The following is a 25494-nucleotide window of genomic DNA, read 5'->3' as shown; positions in this document are numbered from 1 at the left end:
TTATTTAATGTAGAAATTATATACTCCTAGGGAGCTAGCAAATGTTTCTTGTATATGTGGGAATTAATTGCATATAGATCACAGAACTGGAAGCCTGGTTTTACAGTCCGGTGCACAGGTAATTAAAGACTGTTTGTCACTAATTCAGTGTAATAGATTTTTAACTTCAGATCAAGTTTTACCATTGCTGGATGAGGTCTGAAAATTTTGATAAGTGCAGCTGTGCCACGTATTTCAGATTGATTTCCTCCAACACCCCCCCACCCTGCCTCCATGGCAGTTCTCAAAACCAGGTTTCTGCCAGTACTTTGAAAACACTCAGTACCTTGAGGTATATTGTCGTAATGCTGAACTGAGAACAGCATGACTGATATAACTTTCAATTAAGGGGGAAATCCTTTTCCTTGTTAAAGCACTTTGTCGTGATTTTTTTTAAAACAATATAAAATAGTCCCTACTTAGAAGGGAATGGTGGCTGTCATAAAGGCCAGAATTGTCTTGGGAGAAGAATTGGTTTGGCACTGGTAGTGGGTGTTCTTCCTAAAATCGTAACTAATTGAAAAACATTTCCATGGGGAGCTGAGGCTGGGTTCTAGTTTTATCCTTGGAGGATAAAGCATTGTTTGAAAACATATTAAATAAAATGTGTTAAGCTATGTAGACCTTTTTTAAATTTACCTTATATTAGAATGTGTTATCTTAGAGGTCTTTTCCAACTTAAATGATTCTATGATTCTCTATATAAGCTACATTAATTTCATACATTGCTCCCTTTCTGTTCCTCTTGCCTAAGTGTAGTCTGGGACAATCTGCGTTTAGAGGCACGGTTATGAAAAGAGGAGGTGGTTGTGTTCATCAAAAGCTAGTGATTTACAGCTTTCTTGTAGGTTGCTGGGAATATCACGAGCTAGGTTTACGCTATAACACACTGAATTCATTTTTCTGTGTGCTTCAAGTTGCTCGTGATCTAGGTCCCTGGGGAGAAAATGAAGTTTGGTTATGTTACGGTAAGAACTCAGCAGCAGTTTCGTAGTCTTTCTGGTGAGATACTAAAATTTACCTAATCTGGGAAGCAGATGTTCTGTCAGAGTTTCCAGGATTGGCCCTCTCACCCTCAAATTTACATTGTGTTATTAGTTCTAGTATTAACAACATGGACTTATGCAATGAGATTTATTAAGGAGGAAGGTTAACCTGCAGCTCTGTGAACTAGCGTTTATCTAGATGTTGCAAGTTATGTTCTGCTTTTATATGTTTCTCACAGCATATTATTTTTTTTCAGCTGATTCTAAAGATGATGCTGATAAATGGTTGTGTGGCTTGAATATCTTGTATCAAGAAGTCATGACTGCTCCCACGCCTGCAATCATGGAGAGGTACGTAGGAATATTTTCACTTGGTGAGACTTGACATCTCTTTGGAATGTAAAGCGGAAAATGTCAAAGAAATTCTTGAAGTACAACAAGTGCTGCCTGCCAGTTACCTTAGGAACAACTACTAGCCAGTTAGTGTGTGGTACAGAAAGCTCCTATGGAAACTCTCCGTGTCTGTTTTGCTATATATATGTTCTGGAGCTGCACTTCTCATACACTCCTGTGAACTTGCAGTTTGCCTTGTTCTATATACCACAAAAAAATAACATCTCTGAATGCAATATCAAGGTCATCTGATCTGTGTTGGGTTCTTGGAAAATTCAAATGTCTTATGCAGTCACAATAGGCTTGATCTGGTAGATGTCCGTGTTGCAGCTTCTGTGTCCCTATGATTCCTATGTGCACATTTGCAGTTTTTCCTCTTGACACCATTGCATCAGATGGCAATGTGATCAGCTCACCTGGGACAGCCAGGATAAAAATGAACATTTTAAACGATTGCTTTTTAGCAGACAGCAATATGATGGTGAAAATGCACCCTTAGTGCTTCTGAAGATGTCATGCTCGAAACTGCTTATGTTCAGAATGCCAATTTTGTTGACAAGCTTTTAACACTGTCTCTGTACTTGATTGCTTTTCATCACTGCTGACTTTTTTTTGTTGGGGGTGAGTCACTGCTATTACCTGTTTTAAGGATATATTCCCTGTCCTTGATGTCTACCTGACTTTTGCAACTTTGATATTGACATTCATGTTGTCTTTACCTACTCGTAGTTTCAGTTGGGGAGAAAGTATTCTTCACTTCCTCCTGCCTTTATATATTGTGTGGTATTGCAGAAAGCTGTTATACAAAGTGCTACTAGGTTTCAGGCTACGTTTGTGCAGTGGACAAAGTGATTTCTGTAGAGAAATGAAGATAAGCTTAATACTGACGTGCTGTGATCATCCTTTAGATCAAAATTGCACGTGTATATTTACTATTAATACTGCTAATAGTATTTTGCTCTGTACCTAAAACTGACATGCATTTTAATCAGGATTTTCTTAAAAATTTTCTAAGCCCTCCCTCCCTTCCCCCTCTTTTTTAATTTTTATGCATCTAAGATCTTTCAGTCAGCAGCCTGAGCTGACGTAGATCATTGACTTGGTGGAGTAACTCTAGATTAGCTGAAGTCTTGGCCCACTGTATCAATTTCCATTTTTACTGCTTCTGGTTGTTTATTCCTTTGTGCTGTGCACACCCTTCCCTTTCCTGTGTTGTTTATGTGGCCTTAAAATGCAATATTAAGCAGCAAAATAGTACATATTTACAACTAGGGTTGTAAAACTGATTGAATACTTAGATGCTATGCTGAAATATATTTGCTTTACTTAGTGATGTATGTTCTGATTTTTAAACACTTCTGTTGAATTTCACTTCTGGATTTTGATATTTAATTGATCATTTTCTTATAATTCTCAAATTAAAAATTTTTCACTCATTTTTTTCCCCTTTTCCTCAAGCTGGCTGAGAAAGCAGATCTATTCTGTTGATCAGACTAGAAGAAATAGGTAAGAAGCTCGCTTTTTATGTTCAGTTTGTTTTTAGTGAACTTTCACTGCAGGCAGTAACACGGAATGAGGGGAAATAACTACTACTTTGCCTGAGATGTAAAATATGAGACCTCTGAAAATGGTATTTGCTCTTGCTTTAAAAACATGTGTTTTGCCTTTTGCTAAATGCAGCACATTCATAACATTCACTTATGTTCATTATGTAGTATGAGGAAACAAGTGATGAGAAATAAATACTCTGCTGTTAGTGTAGATTTACCCTGCCAGTATAAAGAAAGGTGGTTGCCTTCTCCTAGTCTTAGTGCAGAGATTCAGCTCAAGCTGCACAGGCTTGTTAGGTTGCTTGCTTTGCAGAGGCATTTGCCCTTTAATACTTCCTGGGGGCAGTTTGGACCCCAGCAGTGTGGTTTGTATAACCTGCTGTCAGCTTTCCTGTGCAGATTTGCCGCAAGTTCTTCACTCATTCCTGAAGCATGTTTGCATTGGAGTGACCATGGTCTAATGTAGACAGAGTAGAACCAGCTTTTAAAAGCTTGTTTGGGCACCTGTAACCATCAGGCTGTGTAAGCAGAGTTCAGCGTGTGCTGCTAAAGGTCCAGGGTCGGTGTTCAGGTGGTTAGCCTTACCTGGTTTCGATCCTGATGGGGGTCGACCATGACTAGTATTTGTGGTATTTGGTTTGAAACTAGTCACGGCACCAACACCAGATATATCCAGAGATAGGGTTGTCCCAGCAATAACATGAATACTTTCCTGCAGGGGTCAGAGCTGCGATGAGAACAGAACAGAATATTTATAGGAAGAAGAGATAAGAGATACCTGAGTGTATTAGGGGAGAGGAGGAGGACTATTGGTACGAAAGGGTAATGTGTGAAAGAGTTGCTTTAACAGTGGGAAACAAATGTACTCTTGAGTATAGCTGTAGAAGGAAGCCTTGTTAGTCGTTTGGAGTAATGGCAAAAATCTCTGGTTGCGGGTTGTGTGGGGTGGTTTTTTTGCCTTTTTTTTTTTTCTTTTTTGAGGGCTTGCTGTGTTGAATATAATTTCGTGCAATTGGCTTGGCTATCTGGGTTTGTGTTTTTGCCCTATATTTGAATAGGCCAAAGCCAAAGAATCACCTCTGAGCTGATGCTTCTCACGTTTAAGACAAAACAAAACAAAAAAACAACCACATATGGGTTGTAGGCTCCCATGTGCTGCATTGCTTCGTATGTTTGAATTTCAGTAGCTTGTTTCAGCTCCATGTGTGAAGTAGGTTTTGTAGCTTTTGCATAACAAAGGAGACTTTCTAAATGAATTAAGCGGCACACCTCTGGTTAGAGTTGCCAGAAAATGTGCAAAACTGTGAAGAATGTTGCCCCCCTTTTCCCCACATATATTACTTTACCATGATTTTGTTCTTTGTAATGTTCTGTTTTTTTTTTTCTAAGGTGTAATTCAGTGTGGAAAAGAACGTGCGTTTCCTCTCATTTAGGCCTTTTCCTGAAAGCAAAATGAAGCACGATGTTTCACTGTGCGAGTAAGACTGTTACTGCAGGAAATAACACCCTTCTGCAGACAGCCTGCGCTGTTGTGTGGCTTGCTTCAGTGTGAGCAGTGTTTCCAAAGATGGCCAAAGCGGTGAAAGGCCCAATGTCATCCTTTACAACAAAGAGTTTTTAATTTACACCTGCTGATGCACTTTGTAAAACTAGCCCTACAATGAGGGTGTTTCAGGGAGAGGACCATGAAGCAAAAGCTTGGTTTTGTTAAGGTACAGAAGCTGTAGCTGGTGATATGTCTGCTGAAGCGGTTTCACGGGGTGCTTAAGGGTTGTTTCATTGGTACAAGGCAGTCTGCTTAGGATCTCGGGGACTTATGCTGTGGAGAAGGCAGTGATTTGATTTGTTCTCTTGGTAGATGATCCAGGCTTTTAGAAAACTTCAGGAAAGGAGTTTGAGCTGGCCTTCGTTTTATTTAGTGCTGCGGTTTCTAGGGAGGGTAATTGTAAAGGTTAGGCTTCCAGGCAAGTCCTGCTTAACAGGTTGAATTTTTGCCAGTGGTAATGAAGTCCCAGCTCTTTGTTTTGGCTTGTGTTTGTCTTGCCGGAGGAAATTGCTTGTTTTTGGTGTTTGGGGTATGAGCAGAGTGCTCCTCCTTGCTCCCAAAAGGAGTGCTTTTTTTTCCAGAGGTCTGGCGACAGGGTGGAAAGCCAGGAATTTCCTGAGCTCTAATCTGGCTTTGGCATGGATTTTGGCTAAGTTCCTTCTTGCTTTTCCTCTTTCCCTCTCTACACAATGGAGATGAGAATCTCTCACAGGGCAGGTGCTTGCATGGATACTGTAGAACAGAAGTGTTACTTTTGTGGCTTTTGGGTGACTGTTCTGATCCTGTTTGTTTGCATAGAGTTAATGGCTTATGAATTGCACTGGAGGTCAAGGCAGAGCACCTTAATGCAGTGCCAACAGTACCCAAGAAAACAAGGCTAGTGTCTTGTGGGCATTAGCCATAGCACCCACAGATGTTGCGCCTATGTTCTCTTGTCTTTTCCCTGCTTCTCTTTGCTGCTGTGAGTTTTTATTCCCCTCATCTTCCAGTCTAGGACTTGTCCCTGTGCCCCTCACATGTCCCACTTTAATGCCGTGTTTTTCTCATTGAGGCCTCACAGCAGTACCTACGCAGAGTTTGAGACTCAGTCCTAAAATGAGACCTAATTTCTGTTCTTTGCTATCCAAAGACAAGTGGAATAGCAGGCCACTGAAAAGTCGCTGCAGGGGATGACTGAGTTGGTCTATCAGCTTGGTGCCGCTCAGTGGGGGAAATCTCACTCTTCCCTTTTCCTCCACCATCTTTACGTGCTTCTAATCAGGCACTCAAGACTCTTTCCTTATTCTGGGTATGATGCTGATTTGGACACAAGGTGAGCTGAATGAGCTCATGAAGCTAGTGGAAGACTTGAAGACTAGTTCTCCTTTTTGCCTTATTTTTTTTTTGCTGGCCTAACAAGTCGAATCAGGTTAGTAGAAGGTTTGAGTGTCCAAGCTGGCCTATGGAAGCAATGGGACCATAGCAACAGGAGCAAAGAGAGCGGTTGCTTCTTGTAACAGCAGTGAGCTGTTGGATTGCCTCACCTATGCCAACAGCGCATTTAAAGCATTTAGGCAGGCAGCTCGTATAGAAATCAACCCTCATTTTGTTCATGCAAGAGTTATCATAGCATTGCCCTACCTCCCATTTACACTGAGGATAAGTACACCAAGTGTTGTGACCTGCTCTGAGGTTGCACTGAAGGAAGCCGTAGCTGCAAGAGTGGAGGTTGATGAGAGAAACCTCTGAGGTTGAGAGAATGGGAAGATGTGAAGGAAATTGAGTTTTTCAGATGGAACTATTTACAGTTTTGTTTTTAATACAGAGTCTTCCATCAGCAAAAAATGTCTGATGTATACGTTGGACATGATTCGAGTGGTACGGCCAGTGTTGCAGCAATTAATAAATTTAGCTTTGTATCTATGTATTGCTTAAATACTTGATGTATTTATGTACATCACTGTATTGTTTAAAAGCTTAATGCCCCAAATGGTTGACATGCCTGTTTCTCCCCACTAACTAGAAAATGTGTCTAGCTTGCTTACATGTAGGTGTTATGTTTATAGGAGTTTAGTAATTATGAGAGATGAGTCCTATCCAAAATGTTTCAATAGTAACATTTTTGTGTTGATTTAATAAATAAATAAATATATATATATATATATATATACTGGTAACTGGCTGATTATAACAGAGTTGTGTTTTTTTTTTTTTCCTCTATCTTTTCTTTTTTCCAGTATTAGTCTTAGAGAGCTGAAAACTGTCCTTCCCCAAGTAAACTTCAAAGTGAGCAGCATGAAGTTCTTGAAGGATAAATTTGCGGTAATTATCTGATAAATTCTATCTGTTTCGTGTTATTTGATAGGTGTTGATATTTCTGTTCAGGTTACAGCGTATATTTTTGTTTGTTACCATGTACAGTTAAATAAATTATATTGATTATTATCTAAGTTTGATTTTGCCGGTATGTAAGGCTTTAGGAAAATACAGACATAAATGTTCCTACTTTTCATTGTAGGATTGCCTAAAGTTAACACTGGGCTTGGAGTTCTGGTGGTGATACTATGCAAGTGCATAGGAAACTGTTGGATGTTTAAGATAAAATTCGTGTATAAGAATAGGAATTCTTTTGCAATATGATCAAAGTAATAACTTCTTCCAATTTATGGTAATACTAATAGCTTCTGAAGGTCCTTTCCATTCCTACAGGAATTTTAATTATCCCCACCTTTTCCTGCTTTCTAATTCACCACCCTTAAAGCATCCAGTTTTGCTTCTGTTGCTCCAGCAAACAATGACTGAATAAGGCACTACTTCACTTTCGGTAACATAGTGGAAATAGTCAGGGTACAAAATAAAAGGCCAAAGATGTGGGCCTAGGAGTACTGTGTCACGAACCAAGAGTCTATTTACTTGTTTGTGTTCTTAAACAAAAAAAAAATAGAAAAAGAAAATAATCCCCAAACATTAAACAAATGAAGTCAGAGTAGAACTGAACGTGTGAGAGGGTGGCTGCCAGAAGAGGAGTATCTTCTGTGCTGTGCAAATGCATTTCAGGGAATTCTAAATTCACTACATGCTACTTTCTATTGTAGGAAATAGGTGCTCACAAAGAAGAACTTAGTTTTGAACAATTTCATTTGTTCTACAAGAAAATCATGTTTGAACAACAGAGATCGGTAAGCTTTTTATAATTAGTCTTCATAATGTTAAACTGATCGGAACAAAGAGCGAACGCTGTTTTTTTGCTAACATTTTTATTTTTCCCCATTCTTGTAACAGAAAGGCTATAGTACTGTGCTCGATGTTAACAGTCACCGTCAACAATTGGCTTAAGAGGATGAAAAAGTCATTCACGTTGTTTCTTGTATATTGGTAGTAAAGATATGCACAGATATAATGGGGTTTTTAGGAAGAATTTTTCTTGTGTTTGTTTGGTATAGAGAATGTCTTTATATTTGGTTTGGTTGACCTGTTTGCTGGTAGAAGCAATATTTTTTCATACTTGTATTAATCTTGCATTACAAGGAACATTCTGTAAACTACTGGGGTATATCCTGAACATCAAGTAACAGCTATTGTTCTCCTGTCTCATGCTCAGAGATGACAAACGATGAGTCCAGAGCATGATGTGCTTCAGACAGTGCTTGTGAAAAATAAATGCAGTGGATTAACTGCCTGACTACTGTTTCCTTGTATTAATTGCAAAGATCATGAAGTTGGAACCTGCATGTGTTTAGTGACTCTGAAAATTAGGAACTGTTTGTAACTGTGTGAAGACAGATGATTTGAAATTACTTGCATACATATCTTTATTGATGACATGCATATTGTTGACTCAACTTGCAGTTGTTGAAATGGAAACTTCGATAGTGAAAGTCAGTGTTGTTTCCTTTGGCAGTACTGCTTTCTTGTGCTGCTTAAAAGTGATGCTGAAATTGTTGTGAAGTAATTATTAATCTCCATGTACTGATAAGGTTTTATTTTTGGTTACGAAAAGTCTAGAAAATGATCTTAAGCAGAAGGTTGAAGAGTAAAACACAAAATAAAGAGGTTATCTGACTTCCTTAAACTCTTGTTATCGCCACTTGTGGATCATTTCAAAGAAACTCCTCAATTTGCTCAACAACTGCTAAGGGGCAGTTGATAAGTTTCCTGTGATCTGCAACTAGGCTGCTCCAAGCTGGGAGCAATTTAGATTTTACATTCAAATGCATAAATATGATGGTAGATATGTAATTCCAATGTTTGTGGGCTATCAAGAAATAAAAGCTCCACAGAAAATTCACAGTCTTATCAATGGCAAGCTTTTTGCCTGAGAATTATGTGCCTTTACAGTGGAAGGCTTGACATGCAATCGCCAGCCTTGGCAGTAAGTTTTTTTTCCTAATGCGTTTAATTCAAAATGTATCTTGTCAACTTGCATGCAGCTTTCCTAGAGTGGAAATGCATGTTTTTCCCCTTTCCAAACCAGTAGTCATTATTAGATGAAATTAGATGGAAAATTGCATGTTCTTTTATTTTTTTTAATCTTATCCGCCACCCTTTTTTTTCTTTTTTAAAGATTCTCGATGAATTCAAAAAGGATTCCTCTGTGTTCATTCTTGGGTAAGGCTCTTGTATTATTTTTCCAAATAACACACATATGGTAGCAGTGCTGCAGGACTTTTTAATTACTTCACTGGCTTTTGTTCTTATGCTTTAGTAAGTGAAAAGAAATTATAGATCTTATTGCATTCAGAAAGGTGAATTTATCCTGGGCATAAGTTCTGGTTATCATTTGATAAATGTTTTTTACCTTCTGACAAGAAGAAAACTGGCATGGACTCAAACAAGCAAATTGACATGTTCAGATTTTACCAAGTGCAGAACAGAACTAGTGAAGGACAATTTGATGGAAAAACTTTAAACTGGACTGCAGAGGCTTTGCCTGGACTCATGCAGAACACTGATGCTAACAGTTTCTACAAGTTTCACTTGGTGGACTTGGAAAATTTAGTAAAATGTGTACAGAGTGAAAAGGGAGGTCTCGGGTGCTGCTACTATTTTAACCACAAATTAAACCAGTTTATCTTAGCTTTGAATGTTACCACAGATGAAGGAAGTTGTTTTAAAAGTTTGTTCTAGGTATACCATGCATTTCCCTAGCCCTTGGTCATGCTGTGTGAATTAAACTGGTGAGACTGCTTTAAACCACAGATTTCTCAAGGATGTGTAAGGTTATAAATGCCTTATTGGTACCAGATGATGCAACATTTGTGTCCTACAAAACAGAGAGCAGCTGTGCTGCCTTTTTGTTGGTGTGGCTGCATTCTTGCCTCTTTATTCCTGAAGTTTTATCCAGGCGATCTACTGTAGTGTATAATACTTGGAAGGAATTATCTGTGGATGTGTGGCTCGGTGATAATTCAAAAGAACAGTCTCTCCATGTGCCTCAATTAAACTTAAGAAAACACCTGTGAAATGAATGCTGTTCATTTGCTACAGATCAATGAACAGAGATTTGGTACTTTTCCCAATGAATCATTATCAAAAATACATCAGAACTCTGGGAGGTTTTATTTAAAGGCTCAAATTACAGTGATTCGGTAATACAATATTAAAAGCCTAATCTCAATTTCACTGAAGTTATAAAAAGTTTCTTCCTGGCGGCAGCACCTTTATGCTGTAAATGCAAGATACAAATCCCTGTCATTTTCTGCTATAACATCTGATGACACTTTCTCTGTTGTTTCTTTAGATTCAATTTTCCTTTCTCTTTCTCTCTTTTTTTTTTTAAAGAAATACTGACCGCCCAGATGCTTCAGCAGTTCATCTCCATGACTTTCAGAGATTCTTGCTACATGAGCAGCAGGTGGGAATGTTACAGAAATTTTGAGCTCTTTTTGCTGTCTCTCAATATTACATGCTCCTTTAAAAAAAAAAAAATGACACTGAATGTGATTGATGTCAGCTATGATACTAGGTTACTAGGTCTTGGAAAGATTTCTTCTTATTTACCGCTGTTGAAGTTCACAAGAACCATTATTTTTCGTCCATATAAAAGTCTCTGAAGGTGCACCAGAGGAAGAGAGGCAGGACAAAGTAAATAATGTTTTAGCAGGTCTTTGTTTAGTCATGTAGATAAACAGACAAGGTTGGAAATAAACCCTGCATGATAGCCTGGCCTAGTTACAGCTGTCACCATAGATACAGCTAGGGGTAATACCTTGGCCATGGCCCCATTTTATCAGCTTGTATGTAAAAAGCTGAGCTGACTGCCTGCATTCGAGTCAAGGGTAATTTTCTTCTTGAATGGGCCAGTCTGATGTTCCATACCAGCAAGCAGATAAGGGTGGAAGCAGGTACCGGAACTGTCTTCATGGCCTTCTGTAATCTTATTTAGCACAGACACTGTGGAAGAAAAATCATAATTTGATATATAGGCCAATTTTTAAGGTTAGACATTCACAAAGGATGTAATGGAGTGGGTCTAAGACTGCTGTTGGACGTTGTCCACTTTCCAGGTCTTTGCCTCCTATCCTATACTATACACTATAGCTAGTGTTATATTCGTTAGGTACTGATAAACTGCAGGCTTGCAAATATGAATGAAAAGTGAGATCTATGCTTCCTGTATAAGATTGCTAATTTCTTTTTCTCTTTATTTCACTGTGTTAAAAGTACATTCAGATTGCACTTAGACGTGTGAACAGAATATAGTTAAGGCATATATTTCAAGGAGGCCAGCTTTTTCCTGTGTGTGTGCATGCATATATGTACATATGTGTGTGTGGATCTTGTGGGCCTCCAATCTATATAAAAGTACTCAGCTGTTTTTTCCCTCTCAAACATCATAGAGGAAACTCTTAAGATGTGAGTGCAAAGAAATATACTGTCAGTAATCTATCTGAAATGGAAGACTTAATCAGAACTGTAGGGTTCTGTTCTTTATCAGATTTTATACAGCATATCACCACATCTAAATTTTTCTACTTTATTATCTGAAGGAGTCTTGGGCACAAGATCTGAGTAAAGTCCGAGAACGAATGACCAAATTTATAGATGACACTATGAGAGAAACTGCTGAACCCTTCCTCTTTGTTGATGAGGTAAAATGATGATGCTTTCTAATAGTTTCTCATGGATTTTTTTCTTTTGCTGCTAGCTCCTAGTTTAATTGGTTGACAGATCCTTTGTGATGTTCCTGCTACGTTGTTGGGTTTCTTATATTTCTTGCATGTTTAAAACATTTAAATTCAGTCTCTCTCTTTGCATTTTAGTTCCTCACTTACCTTTTTGCAAAAGAAAACAGTATTTGGGATGAGAAATATGATTCAATAGATGTGCAGGACATGAATAATCCTTTGTCCCATTACTGGATTTCTTCCTCTCATAACACGTAAGTTATCAGAAGTCCCATTATCTATCCCTGTTCAAATAGACCTGGCACATGTTAGGAGAAAGTAAAACATTTTAAATTATAATATCCAGAAATATACTGTCTGTGTGTGTGAAATCTTCCTGAAGTATGATATAAATGTGGCAAATATAGCATGTGGGTTTCCTTTCTCCCCTTCTCTTAACATCTTATATAGATTTTGAGACATAATCAGCTCTGCTGGGAAAAAACAAACAAACAACAACAACAAAAAAAAACACCCTCAAACTCTGAGTCGTGTTAGAAAAATTAGTCTCAACTTCAAACTGTTCCAGCCTCTCTGTTTTCAGAAATCAAAGTTACTGAAGGAGCTTCTGTTTTTTTCCAAGCACCAACAGCGTTTGCTAAGCCTATGTCAACATTAGTTGTACCTGAACATAAGAATGCTGTAAGGATCCAACTTATCCTGTGGGAAGATCCCGTGCTGGTAGTGTGATCTAAAGGGCAGTGGGTTTGTTGTGTTGGGAAAGGAGGCAGTGGTGGTATGCACTATTAATAGATACGTCGACAGTTTGCAATGTCAAAAAGCAGAAAAGATTTGGTCCTGAGTGGGAAAAGAATATTTGGACCTTAAATCAGCATATCTGCTGATCAGGGCTTGGCTATTCATTGGCTTTGTCTGGAAGTGTTCTGTGCTTAGTAACTTAGCTGCATATTTCCGTAGCTTGTGCCTAAGGCATCCAGCCCTTTTCCTTGATAATACACGGTGTGCAAGCTCTTTAGCTGAAGTTAAAACCTATGTGGTGATGAGTTGAACTTTCTTCAAGTGAATGGGAAGTTTTCTCATCTAGCATTGTAATAAAAAGAAAGAGCATGTAAAGAGAGTGAGGAGAGATGAACAAATTAAATGTTGCAGGAAATGAAATGAAGTGGATATGGATATAACTGATAGATAACTTGAAGTATATGGTGTAGTATCACTCCAAATACTCTCCACATCCCTTCACTATGATTGTCTCAACATGATCAAGTAAGTATATGTTGCAGAGCTCATAGTTTGTTCTCCAGGAACCTGTCAGAGTTGATTGATGTTTAGATTGAACGTTAACCTTCTATAATTTTGTCCATTCAAAAATCTGGTAGCATTTGGTTCAGCAGAGCCCAGTTCTTCCATAGCAAGTTTGGAAAAAACCCCAACCAGTCAACATACAGCCTTCATAACAGGAGAAAAAAATTTTCCCAGTGAATGAGTGGGAAATAATTGAAATTGATTGCCTGTTTTCTCTTACAATTTTCTTTTATTCCTTAGATATCTGACAGGAGACCAGCTTCGAAGTGAATCCTCCACAGAAGCTTACATCAGGTGCCTTAGAATGGGATGCCGATGTATTGAGTGTGAGTAATGAGCTTGTGGAGTGGTTTATAACATACTCTTCATATAAGCAGGGTTTCCCCTGTTTACCAAGAAAGAAAAAAGAACCGAAATCAAGAACTAGTTTGTTTCTTTTTTGAAATTTTAGTTAGTCATATGAAAAACACTGATTCCCTAAATAGTTTTTGTTATGCCTCATTATTGCTCTGTTTACTTGCTCTGGTACTTGTTCCCTGGGAATTCCAAGAGGTTCTGTCTGACTCTCTCACTGTACACAAACAATTCAATCTTTGATCTACTATATGAAAGCATAAGATTTAAATTTGAATTACTTGTGCAGTGTAGATAGATAAAAAACTTATTTGCCTTCATCTAATACAGACAAGCCTAAGTCTCAGATTTTTGTAATTTGGTGCTATTTGTCATCCTGTTTAACTTGCTTGTAAATCAGTTGATGTCTTTGTGCCATTGTTCTCTACTAAGTCTGTATGCTTCTTCAACCCTGTGTTTGTGTTCCTTATTGAAAGATTTGACTTGAATTTCATGTTATTGACCAGTTTCTTAATAAGCTAGTTCCTGGTTTACATTTGTAACAATTAACAAGAGACTTCATTCAATTTGGATGTTACAAAAGGTATCTCAAATTAGAGTTTCAGGGTTAAAATCAGAAAAATAGATAGGCTCCCAACTTGTTAGAGTGTATTTCTCCATGGAAAATTAATGTAAACTTGTAAATGGACAGTTTAGCTGCTTGAATTCTTTCCAGATTCCCACATAATAATGCTTTGGGAAAAAATTATACTGTATTTTACTTATATTGTTCTTACTGAAGTGAACTTAATTCCCTCTGTGAGATAGATAATTAGAATATTTTAGAAGATAGATAGACTAAGGATATTTTATTAGAAATGAATGTATGACTCAATGTATGAAACGCTCTGAAGAACTGAATGTACATTGTATTCCTTTTATTAGAGTTAAGTAACTACTTGGTGTCTTCATTTTTCCACTGCTTGTCTTTCCTAGTGGACTGCTGGGATGGTCCTGATGGGAAACCTATCATTTACCATGGATGGACACGGACAACAAAGATCAAATTTGATGATGTAGTACAAGCAATCAAAGATCATGCCTTTGTTGCATCTGAGTAAGCTTTGATTTATGTTTCTTAAGCCTGTGTTTGAATGCTTAGACCTTACTGAACTTTTTTCCCTGTGATTTAAAGATAAAAAAAATAATGAAAGAATGACATCCTGGTCTTCATTATTGCCCAACATGGATGGGTCTTTAATTGATTTGTTTTTGAGAAAAGGTGCTGCTACATAACAATTTGCTGCTAGGGAAGTTAGAGAGTACCTTAAAAGAGGTTCCTGTCTCCTTGCTTGGGTCTTCTTTTACTGAATTGAAGTGTGAAACTTCAAGTCCTGAACAGTATGATTTTTTTTTTTAAAGATCAAAACAAACTACAAGTGACAAGCAATGTATCTGTTGGGTTGATATTCATGTTGTAGGGAGGTCTTAGGAGTAGAATTCATAGAATGTTTCCTGAACTGATAACATGAATTTTAATCTGCCTCTCTGCTTTGCTCTTCTAAACCTTGTGCTGAGATGTCCTTAACATGAAAAGCATTACCCAACAATTGGGAGGGAGGACACTTAACACTGAAACTGTTCCCGAAGCACTTAAGGAATCTTTGTCCTTGCAGATATTCAAAAAGTGGCTGGACAAATCTCTGAGCAACCTGATCTAACTTAGGAATTGGGCCTTCCCAAAGAAGGGACTTGGGCTAGATGGCCTCTGGAGGTCCCTTCTGACCTTATCTGTTGTGCGTCTACCTCTATTCCTTTTGTCTTCATGTTTGCTTTAAATATTTGCTTTGATCTGAGGGTTGAGGGAGGGTGGTGTTTTCCTTGCCTTGTCAGTTGAATCAAAAAGAAACTGAATGTCGTAATTTTCCTTCGTTTTCTTCAAAGATACCCAGTCATTCTGTCAATTGAAGAGCACTGTAGCGTGGAACAGCAGCGATACATGGCCAGAGTGTTCAAGGAGGTGTTTGGAGATCAGCTTTTAATGAAACCTGTTGAAGCCAGTGCAGATCAACTACCATCACCAACCCAGCTGAAAGAAAAAATCATCATCAAGGTAGGCTTGTGTTGTGTGCTAGTAGATAAAGTATAAAAACAAGAGCTGAAGCTGTCAGTGCTACTTCTGGCTTCACAGCTTAATTGTTGGTTTCTGTTGAAGAGACAAGAAACCCCATGCTAGAAGCGTGTACTAGTTACAATTCATAATATCGTATGGAGTTCCGTAAAGATACCTATTAAGATGCTTGCTGTTGGTTTTCTTTGCAATAAACGTTGCTAATTCAAGTGCCAGATGGAATGTCAGCTCTTTTCTAAAGGTCTTCCAACTCCTGAAATGTCAGTGCTAAATTTCAGCAAGGCTTCATTGCTGCAGATGCTCTTCATAGGCTTCTTACACAATTAGTGACTGGCTAAGAAATATTAAAAGTATGTTCTTGAATAGAAAGTAGGATTAACGATAACTGTTTTTTCAGAGGATGTCTGTCCTTCAAGTAAAACTCAAAGCACTTGCAGACTGCCGACTTAAGCTGTCAGGACTGCTTACTTGGTGAACTGCAAAAATTGATTGGCATTTACTCACTCAGTGTTGATTTACATATGCAATTTAGTAAACCACTTTGGAAAGACTGTGGTGCTTTTGTTAGAAGGCAGTCACTGTGAGGGTGTCTTACCTGCTGGGCAATACAGATGCTTTACTCGGCACTCTTGTGCATCAGGCAGAAAACTGAAAGAAGACTTCTTGGATTGAAACTGCAGTAGAATTATTGAAGGGCAAAATTAGGTGGATAATCTGGGGGCTGTTCATGATAGTACAATAATTGCTTTTACCTGTGCTTCTGTGTTCTGGCTCTTGTGGTAGCACTGCATCACGTGGATTGGACTGCTGAACAGAAGAAATAATGATGGATAGATGCATCTAGATGGATATAAGCATACGGTTCTTTAATGTAGGACTGGAAATGATAGCACCCCACTGTGAGGTGCAAAATATCAGGAAGCAGGGAATTCAAATCTCTGCTTAATTTTTTTTTCTTTCTTCCTTTCTCTAAACTGTCTATTGTTATGATGTAGAGCATAGAAGGGAAATTGTATAGGCACATGAATAATAACATGACAGATCTGGTTTAAAGGGAATTACAAACTACAGTGACTTTGCACAAGAGAACATCCATATCATCCCTTCCTGTCTAAAAGAGCAGTAAAGAATCTTTGTAAATAGGTCAGCACCTGCCAGTAAGCTAGTTGTGGTATTTGGCTTTTGTCTAGAAAAAGTTAGTAAACAAAGTCGAGTCCTGATTTAGGGGCCTGTGGGATTTTTCAGATAGGCCTTTCAAATTGAAATCTTCCTATAGAAGACACAGAACTGAACGTATTTGAAAACTACAAGCTATGAGAGGATTAATCCTATCATTAACTGCAGTTTAAGTGTGTGATGTTCTTTAGCCCCTTGAGCCACTGCTCTTTGTGAGCACTTTCAATTGCTGAGCCTTGCCCTTCGACATAGCTTGTGTTGTATTGTTTCAGCCTGTAGTTAATTGAAAACGAGTGTATATGAAAGCACACTGATCACTTACAAAAGTTTCTAATGTACTTTCAGAGAAGGAATGGTCTTACAAGGATAAAATCATAGAAGTTGCAACAAAAACTATTCTTGTCTATTTTGCTCTTTATGCTGTAGCTAGTCTGCTTCCTTTTTTTAGTCTTCCTTTAGAATAGTCCAGCTATTGCAATTTCATCTGTTCAACCTTTTCTACAAGGATTAGCTCTGTGGGCTATTTTCACTTGCTGTCTGCTCTTCCCTGTCATGCCCTGTCATAAGCTTTTCATTGCTGCATTGGGATGGTCTAAATTTTCACAACATCATTTTTCATTGTAACTGAGGACATACTAGGATTTAATGCAAAATGCTTCTCAAGGATTCTGGCTTGTGTTTTTCTGTCAGCCAAATTATGTGCTGCACAAAAACCCCATGAACTTCAGTAGCAATTAGTTGAGAGCTGTCTCAACTCCCCTACAAGCACTGGTGCCATCTGTGCAGTAACCTGCCTTTTGCTGGACAGATCTGGGCTTAATTGTGTAGCAGTACCCAGGTCTTTCCTGGGTTTACCTCTTCTGTTTCTACACTGGAGTTGTAGTGTTCTCTCTAAACTAGGATTTAGAAGACAAGGAGAAGAAGAAAGTAGAACTCACCCCTCTTCTCATACGAGATATCATGTCTGATCATTTTTCTTTCAGAAGAGTGGATTCCCCTTCATTTTAATTCCTCTTCTGTTCTTGATTTTTTTTGGTGTGCGTGTATTTTTTTGGTTCCTTATGGTTTTCCTTATGTCCTGCTCTCTGCTGAATGTTTATTGTCTTGTCATTATTTCTTGTTATGCAAGTCTCACTTCAAGCTTTCTGTCCTGTAAGGAATTGTGAGCTCTTATCAGACTAGCTGTTTCTTTATTGCTTGAATGATATCTGTACTATCTTTTTAAATCTTTATCATGAGATTTACATTTTTGAGATAAATTCCACCAAGGTTACATAAAGCTTTGTGGAACAGCTGCTGTTATGGCAATAACAGAAGAAAGCTGGGCAATGAAGGGAAATAACTCCAGTAATACTGAGTGCACTGAGACTGTATGATCAATTTTATATATAATTCTCTATGAGCATATGAATGTGCTGTTTAATTTTTTTTCTTTTCTTTTTAGCACAAAAAACTAGGGCCGAAGGGAGACATTGATGTGAACCCAGAAGATAAGAAAGAAGAAAAAAAGCAACAAGGAGAACTTTACATGTGGGACACAATAGAACAGGTATTGTTTATGTGACATTTGCTAAAGTTTGCTACTATGCTGTGTAATATGCATATGAATTTTCTCAATATTTGTGTAATGTCCTCAGTTTGTGAAATGTGAGCGAGGAGAAGAAGGCATTCTGTTTACTGTTGCACCTAGCTGGAAATTATAATTAGTTCTCTTCATTTCGTTAATGGTTTTAATCTCTCTCAACTTCTAGAAATGGACTCGGCACTACTGTGCTATTGCTGATGAAAAGCTTTCATTCAGTGATGATATAGAACAGAATGCTGATGAAGATTCATCAAAGGTGATGGCTACTTTTTATTGCTTAAACCTGTTCTTTTTAATCTCTCAGATTATTTCAGTGTTTACAGATGCATATTTTTATGCTGACATTACTGAAATTGTAGAGGATCTGTATCAGATAACACATGTATCTGCAAATAAATATTTTAAAAAGGGGTCTTTGCTAAGGTACTCCAGCTAACCCTATTTTAAATAAAATATCTTTTTTCCCTTTGGCTAATGGAGAACATACAAAGGTGAGTACAAGGACAAGGCAATATGATTTTGGTGGTTAAATGCTAATGCTGATGTGCCCACTGACAATTAAAGTTCTTATATGCCTTTGGCTAAGTATTGCTGTTCTCAGACTAGGCAGTCTGATGAACTAAGGTTTGTTGTGTACTAATACAGCGCACCTTTTACACAGTGCACAATAGTGCATGCTATTCATTTCACACATGCAAAGTGTTTGTCATCGGTGTGTATTGCTTGTCTGTCGTGCTTGGTAAAACAGAAGCATGAGGCTCAGCTATGTTCACCGTGGTTTCTTGTTCTGACTTTTTCTGATTTCCATGCATACTCTTTCATTTCTAACGTGTATGTGCATAGTTCAGAGAGATCTCTGCACATGCAAACCCTTTTATCCATTCACCTAGATGTCAATGTTATTAAAATCATTAATGTGTAAGTGAGAACAGAGATGATTCCAGGAAAAAGTGGAATAGAAACTTTGTGAATTTGCAGTAGGGTGCTTTCCTTTGAAAATATAAAATAGCATTTGCACTGCTGTGTTCTTTCACTTTATCAACATATTTCTCAATATGTTGATTACATATTTAATTAAGGATTAAGCTAGTCGCTGATCCAAAGAAGTGGCTTGACTGAGGAAGAGAGTCAAGTGTGCCTATGAAGGTGATCAGATTGCTTGTGGAAGGAGAGTTACATCTGAGAAGAGCTGAAATCCTGAAATAGAAGGTTGTTATATCAATAAGAAGTACTTTGTATTAGAATCATAAAGTGGGCAATAAAAATTCTTATTTTCTGGTCTAGGAGGTAAAACGTACTGAACTGCACTTAAAAGAGAAGTGGTTCCATGGGAAAATGAAAGAGGGGAGAACAACTGCTGAGAAGCTGCTCCAGGAATATTGTGCTGAAATGGGTGGCAAGGATGGGACGTTCCTAGTTAGGGAAAGTGAGGCTTTCCCTAATGATTGCACCTTGTCATTCTGGTATGGTGATCATCATAAAAATTTTACATGGGTTTTGTTTATCTTATGGCATTGCATAAAAATATATGCATTTTGTCAATGTGCATGTGTAGCTGAGAGTAAATAGGAATAAGGTGTTTATATTTACTAGAATGGTATTCATGGGATTGAGGGACTACCTTCTAAATAGAACTTCCGTGCACTGAATAGTGCATTTTGGCAAAGCAGACTTTATTTGAAGTGTTGCAGTTGTCAAGAGGGGACTCACTATTATATCTTTTTCCTTTTTCCATTCTGTCAGGATGTATGATTTGTTATTTCTTGAGTGAGTGGGCCAATATTTGATTTTTTAGTTTTAGGATAAATTATTGTTTTTCACACTGATCCACACTTTCCACACTCATTGTCTCGTGAGTTTACCTTTATTAGCAGAGGTCGATCTCTTCAATGAAAGAGTCCCCTGGGGGGGAAATGGATTTTTCCGTGATGTTTTTTTTTGTTTGGTTGGTTTTGTTTTGTTTGGTGGTTGTTGTCAGAACAAATGAACAAACTTTGAAGGGAGTAAGTGTTGGTCACCTTTTGAACCACTGTGGGTGGAAAAATAATATTTTTGGGACTGTCATTATCACTGGTCAGGATTTTTGTTGCTGTTGTTACTTCAGTTATTTTAAGAGTTAGTAAGGATTTCTTGCTTACCATACAGTTAACCAGAAATGGTTGAGGAAACACTTAAAAGAATAAAACCTGTTAAATACCTTTCTTTTCCTTATCCCCCTCTTCACATCTTCAGGAGGTCAGGTAGAGTCCAGCACTGCCGTATCCGTTCTTCAAGTGATGGGGACACTGTGAAATACTACCTGACAGACAACCTCACTTTTGATAGCATCTATGATCTCATTCAACACTACAAAGAGGCCCACTTGAGATGTGCTGAATTTGAGCTGCGTCTGACGGATGCTGTGCCTAATCCCAGTCCTCACGAAAATAAAGAGTATGTACAGCAGAAGGCAAGCACCAGGGCTGTTATGATACAGAGTATTTGTACATTTGTTTGATGGTCTTGGATTTTTGCGTAGAAAATTCCCCAGATTCAGGAGCACACCTGAGCGTTGCTTGTTTGTGGATATCGGAGGAAGAAGCTTCCCAGTAGGATGCTGAGTAAGATCGCAGACTTTGTGAGAACATGGTAAAACAGAGAGCAGTCACCTGGAAAGCAATTTACTAGAAACAGCTAGAACAATCAGTGAGAACTGTAATACTGTGGAAGTGTGCAATTCCTTCGTTCTCTGCTCAGTGTTTTACAGTACCCAGTGGGTTAGATATTTAGTAGTTGACTGTGACCTGTCAACTAAGTGGTCATGGTCTGTGCCATCTGGAAACTTCTATTACTGGGGCAGTGAGCCCAAACTGAGTTACTTTTCCCTAATCCCCACTTCCAACTGACCCCTGTCAGAGTTGGTTAGGCTTACTTGACCCCATGCTGTTTGGGAGTAGTGTAGCTTGGTGTTTATTTCCAGCTGCTATTTGCCTGACATAGATCCTGGGAAGAGCTTGCTCTTGTTTGTTGGCAGAGCACTCTAGTTATTGCCCTTTGATCTGCTTTCTCTGCAATCAGAAAAAAAAGAAAATCTCCTTTGCTTGAGAAATATAAATCTGTGGCCTTAAGTTTCTTTTTTTTTCCCCTGTGATCTGGGAGTCACTGTGTGCCCACGGATAACTTCTGAAGCCAGCATGAGAGGACGGTACAATTTAAGGGTTTGGCTTTTCTGTATTTATGTATAAGGTGGAAATGTACTGGCAGTAGAAGTGGTCACAGCTACAGTGAAGGTACATTAGGACCGTACTTACAGTGAAAGACATAATTAAGTTCTGACTGAAAGGATTTAGATTGTAGAATGATAGAATGGTTTGGGCTGGAAGGGATCTTAAAGATCATCTAGGTTCAGCCCTCCTGCCCACCTTCCGCTAGACCAGGTTGCTCAAAACCCCATCCAGCTGGGCCTTGAACACCTTCAGGGATGGGGCATCCACAGCTGCTCTGGGCAACCTGTGCCAGTGTCTCACTATCCTCACAGTGAAGAATTTCTTCCTTATATCTAATCTCAATCTCCCCTTTTTAGTTTAAAACCATTACCTCTTGTCCTATCACTGCACTCCCCAATAAAGAGTCCTTCCTCATTTTGCCTGCAGCACCCCTTTAGGTACCAGAAGGTCTCTACAAGGTCTCCCCGGAGCCTTCTCTTCTCTAAGCTGAATGAATCCAACTCTCTCAGCCTGTCTGAATATAAAATAAATACAAATATTAAATGAATTATTTTTCTTGTAGTGTTTGAGATTCTATCATTAGTAACGTTATGTCATTATAATGTTATATATATTACATTATATATGTAACATTCTATTATTAGTAACGTCAATTCTATCGTTAGTATCAGCAGTAACACTGTTATTGTTACTGAATGACATGTGACAAGCTTTGTAATCCTTTGTCCATTTTGATTTTTGACTGTTGTAGTTGGTACTATAGCAACTTGAGTCGGGGAGAGGCAGAAGACATGCTGATGCGAATTCCTCGAGATGGAGCCTTTCTGATTAGGAAGAGAGATGAGCCTGATTCGTTTGCCATGACTTTCAGGTGAGAAAAGATGGATATGAATACATTACATAGTAGCCCAACAGTGTTCTGGTTTTTCTCATTTAAAAATGCTATGGGCTTTTTGGAGTCATAAAATTCATGCCATCAAATTTTGAGTAATTAGTAGGGTTAATTTGTATAGTAGGTCCACATGTAGTAAAAAGCTTTTAAGAAATTGTACAACCTTAGTCTGTGACTGGAATAAACCTTTATGCTATTATAAAGAGCATTTGGGCACCAACTGTCCCTTTCTTCCTATACAGAACTGTGTATGACCTGTCTTCACTTCTTTGACGCTCCCTGCCGCAGGGTGCTAGTTTGAAGTTCCTTTTGGTGCTGGTTCAGCAGCAATTCGAGGCCTTTATCCTCTGGAAATCCTGCCTTGTCATATAACTGACCAAAGTTAATTTGTTATCTGTCAGAATGAAGCTATTTTCTATTTACTTGTAGGCTTTTATTGCCAGGGAAAATATTTTTGAAACTGTGGTTCCTGTAACAACATTAATAAAATGTGTAGACTTATGGCATTCTCCACTGTGCCTTCAAATCAAATCACATTTGAAGCAAGCTTGTCTTGTTGCTTAGGGACAGGAGCAGATCAGCAGCAGCGGATTCCAGAGGGACTCTGTCTGATTCAAGACATTTAAGTTAGTATGAAAGTGACAGAATACCCATGTGTAGTGGGGAAAAAAAATAGGGAAATTTAATCTAGGCAAAAACATGGATTTGTCCCAAGGCCCTGCATGTTGTAGAAAAGTGAGAATGTCTTTTTGTGAATTCAATCAGGCAAATGGAATTTGATTTGAATAAAAGATGCTTTGGAAGAGGGAGAAACAATTTCATATGATTAAGATGCACAAAGCTGTTCTGGTCTAGTCTGCAGCACTGGTGCTTTCACTATGCCAAGTACCAATACCTTCTACAACACCTGTACTTGTTTCACAGAGCTGAGGGGAAGGTGAAGCACTTCCGAATTCGGCAAGAAGGTCCCCATTTTGTGCTTGGAACCTCGGCCTATTTTGAGAGTTTAGTGGAGCTTGTAACATACTATGAGAAGCACCCTCTGTACAGGAAAATGAAATTGCGTTACCCAGTGACTGAGGAGCTGCTGGAGCGCTACAGTACGGTGAGTGATGGACCTTTGAGTCCCAGATCTAGACTTGGTGGAGCTGGGTTTGGTTCTGGTTATGATAGATGTCCTTCAGGGAAGCTTAAGCAGTCTGTGAAATGGGGGTGTAGCTTTGCTGAAACAAGTTTTTGATAATAGGTTCACCCACAGTTGTCCCTTCTGTTATGGGAGTGGGCAGAGATCTTAAATTGATCATGCAGATGCCAATAAAAGAATAAATATGACTGTGTATATTGAAACCACTTTTCTTGTCTTAGAGTTTCTATCTAACAGTGAAACCACTGCTGGAACTAATGTAATGTAACACAGAAATTGTGAGCGTGGGTATTGCCTTCCACTGTTGTGCCCAGAACGGTGCTCACAATCTCAAAACTATTTGATTAAGAGAAAACTTGGTGAGGCATTGCTGTTTCATCGTATTAACTGTTCATTAAACTGAGGTGCAGACAAGTTAAATAACAAACTCGTGTTCAGCTGTGTTCAACTGTAGTAATGAGCTTAACATAGGTGTCTGGCTTTCCTCCTCTTCTATTTGCCTATATATTGTCAGAAAGGTGGTTTCAGCAAAAATTTCTTGTTCCATTAACATTAATTATTTCTCCAATTTTTGATTCATGTAACGTATCATTTTTCCTTTTTTTCCCATTTTTAGGAAAAAGATATAAACTCCCTTTATGATGTCAAGATGTATGTGGAACCCAGTGAAATCAACCCTACAGTGGTACGCTTAAGGAGAGATGGCCTTCACATTTTCTCTTAGACTTCTGAAAATGATGAGAATTGTTCGTTGACTTCCTGTTAGTAGAAATGAAAAGGTTAATTGAAAATGTTAGGGTGCTTTATTTATGGAGGACTAGACAGCAGAACTTTTAAAGTGTGACTTTTCTTCTAGTATCTCTTAAAATTTGTACCTACATACTTTGTGTGCAAATCCTGTATTGATTTACCCATATTGGGAATTTGGGAACTTCTTGCCCAAATGTTTGTGGATATATTATGATTTATCAATTGTGCTTATTTGGGCATGCTCCCAAAATTAAATAACAAGTGACACAGCAAACAGCTACTTCTCTGCTTCTTGTTAGGGCCTTCGACTTGTAGATTCTCATGAAAGTTCACCTGCTTGTAAATTCTGCGGCTGTAATTGAAAAAAAATTTTTTTTGGCTAATGAATTTACATTGCAACTAAGGTTTACATTGGTACCATTTACTATCAATTCAAGTGGTAGGAAATTCAAGATAAAGCAATTGCTTGTTCTGCTGAAACTAGATGTCTTCCTAAAGGAAATATTACCAGGATAGCTGATGTGGTTTGGAAGTGGAGGCTTTTAGACTGCATCTAAGTCTATAAGCTACAGATGCATATGAATACATGTGATGAGGATAGTTGATTGATATTTCACTTTTTTATTTTATTTATTTATTTATTTAGCTACAGTAATTATATTGGTGTACTCTTCTTTTTTTTTTTTTTTTTTTTTTATAAATAATTTTTCTTTTCCAAGCTGGTACTCAAAGAATAGCAGTTAAGTAGCGTTACTTGCTTCCACCAATAGATGTCACTCTGGAACTTTAGTATTGCAATTTCTAAGCTTTAAAAAACAGTAAATCTGATTCCATTCTCCCCACCCTTTATAAAAAAAAATAAAAAATAAAAAATTGCATTACTGATCACTTTATGACCCGTCCCCCTATAGATGACCCCTTTGTTTTGCTTCTCTTAAAGCCTCAGAGAACAGTGAAAGCCTTGTATGACTACAGAGCCAAAAGAAGTGATGAATTGAGCTTCTGTCGAGGAGCTCTAATTCATAATGTCACAAAGGAAACTGGAGGCTGGTAAGGACAAAGATTCCTCATAGGAAAACTTCTAGTGACTTACTAGATGGGAGAAAAAAAATTAAGCTTTGGGTAGTAGGTTTTTAAAAAACTATTTGCTGCTTATTAACTATGGTCCTACAAATCTTAATTCTAGTTTATTAAACAAAACCGAAAAACCTCAAATTCAAGTCTCTTTTCTTGTCTTTTTCATTGTTCTGCCCTATAGCACTAAAGCCTCACTATGCAGAACCTTCATATCCCAGCGTATCCAGTATTTTCCTTTGCTACATGAATACTTCCTGAACACTTGTATGTTCTGGGAA

The 25494-nt window shown here is 38.1% G+C and overlaps 1 protein-coding gene across 3 annotated transcripts in view; it reads left to right on the top strand.

Annotated features, from left to right (window-relative positions):
* Positions 1-25494, top strand: part of PLCG2 (phospholipase C gamma 2) — a 72190-nt gene that overhangs the window by 28937 nt on the left and 17759 nt on the right. For all 3 annotated transcript variants that reach the window (XM_048075102.2, XM_048075104.2, XM_048075103.2), the window contains exons 4-22: positions 1283-1376; positions 2877-2924; positions 6731-6815; positions 7589-7672; positions 9058-9101; positions 10275-10347; positions 11483-11584; positions 11756-11874; positions 13163-13248; positions 14252-14372; positions 15200-15368; positions 18007-18111; positions 18314-18403; positions 19432-19610; positions 20380-20580; positions 22105-22224; positions 23170-23350; positions 24006-24074; positions 25080-25189. In XM_048075102.2, the coding sequence (XP_047931059.1) occupies positions 1283-1376; positions 2877-2924; positions 6731-6815; positions 7589-7672; positions 9058-9101; positions 10275-10347; positions 11483-11584; positions 11756-11874; positions 13163-13248; positions 14252-14372; positions 15200-15368; positions 18007-18111; positions 18314-18403; positions 19432-19610; positions 20380-20580; positions 22105-22224; positions 23170-23350; positions 24006-24074; positions 25080-25189 (2080 nt within the window). The remainder of the gene's footprint in view (positions 1-1282; positions 1377-2876; positions 2925-6730; positions 6816-7588; positions 7673-9057; positions 9102-10274; positions 10348-11482; positions 11585-11755; positions 11875-13162; positions 13249-14251; positions 14373-15199; positions 15369-18006; positions 18112-18313; positions 18404-19431; positions 19611-20379; positions 20581-22104; positions 22225-23169; positions 23351-24005; positions 24075-25079; positions 25190-25494) is intronic.

Source organism: Anser cygnoides, chromosome 12 (genome assembly GCF_040182565.1).
Source record: "Anser cygnoides isolate HZ-2024a breed goose chromosome 12, Taihu_goose_T2T_genome, whole genome shotgun sequence".
Taxonomy (NCBI): domain Eukaryota; kingdom Metazoa; phylum Chordata; class Aves; order Anseriformes; family Anatidae; genus Anser; species Anser cygnoides.
The sequence above is the reverse complement of the archived record's forward strand: the minus strand, read 5'-3'. Positions and strand labels throughout refer to the sequence as shown.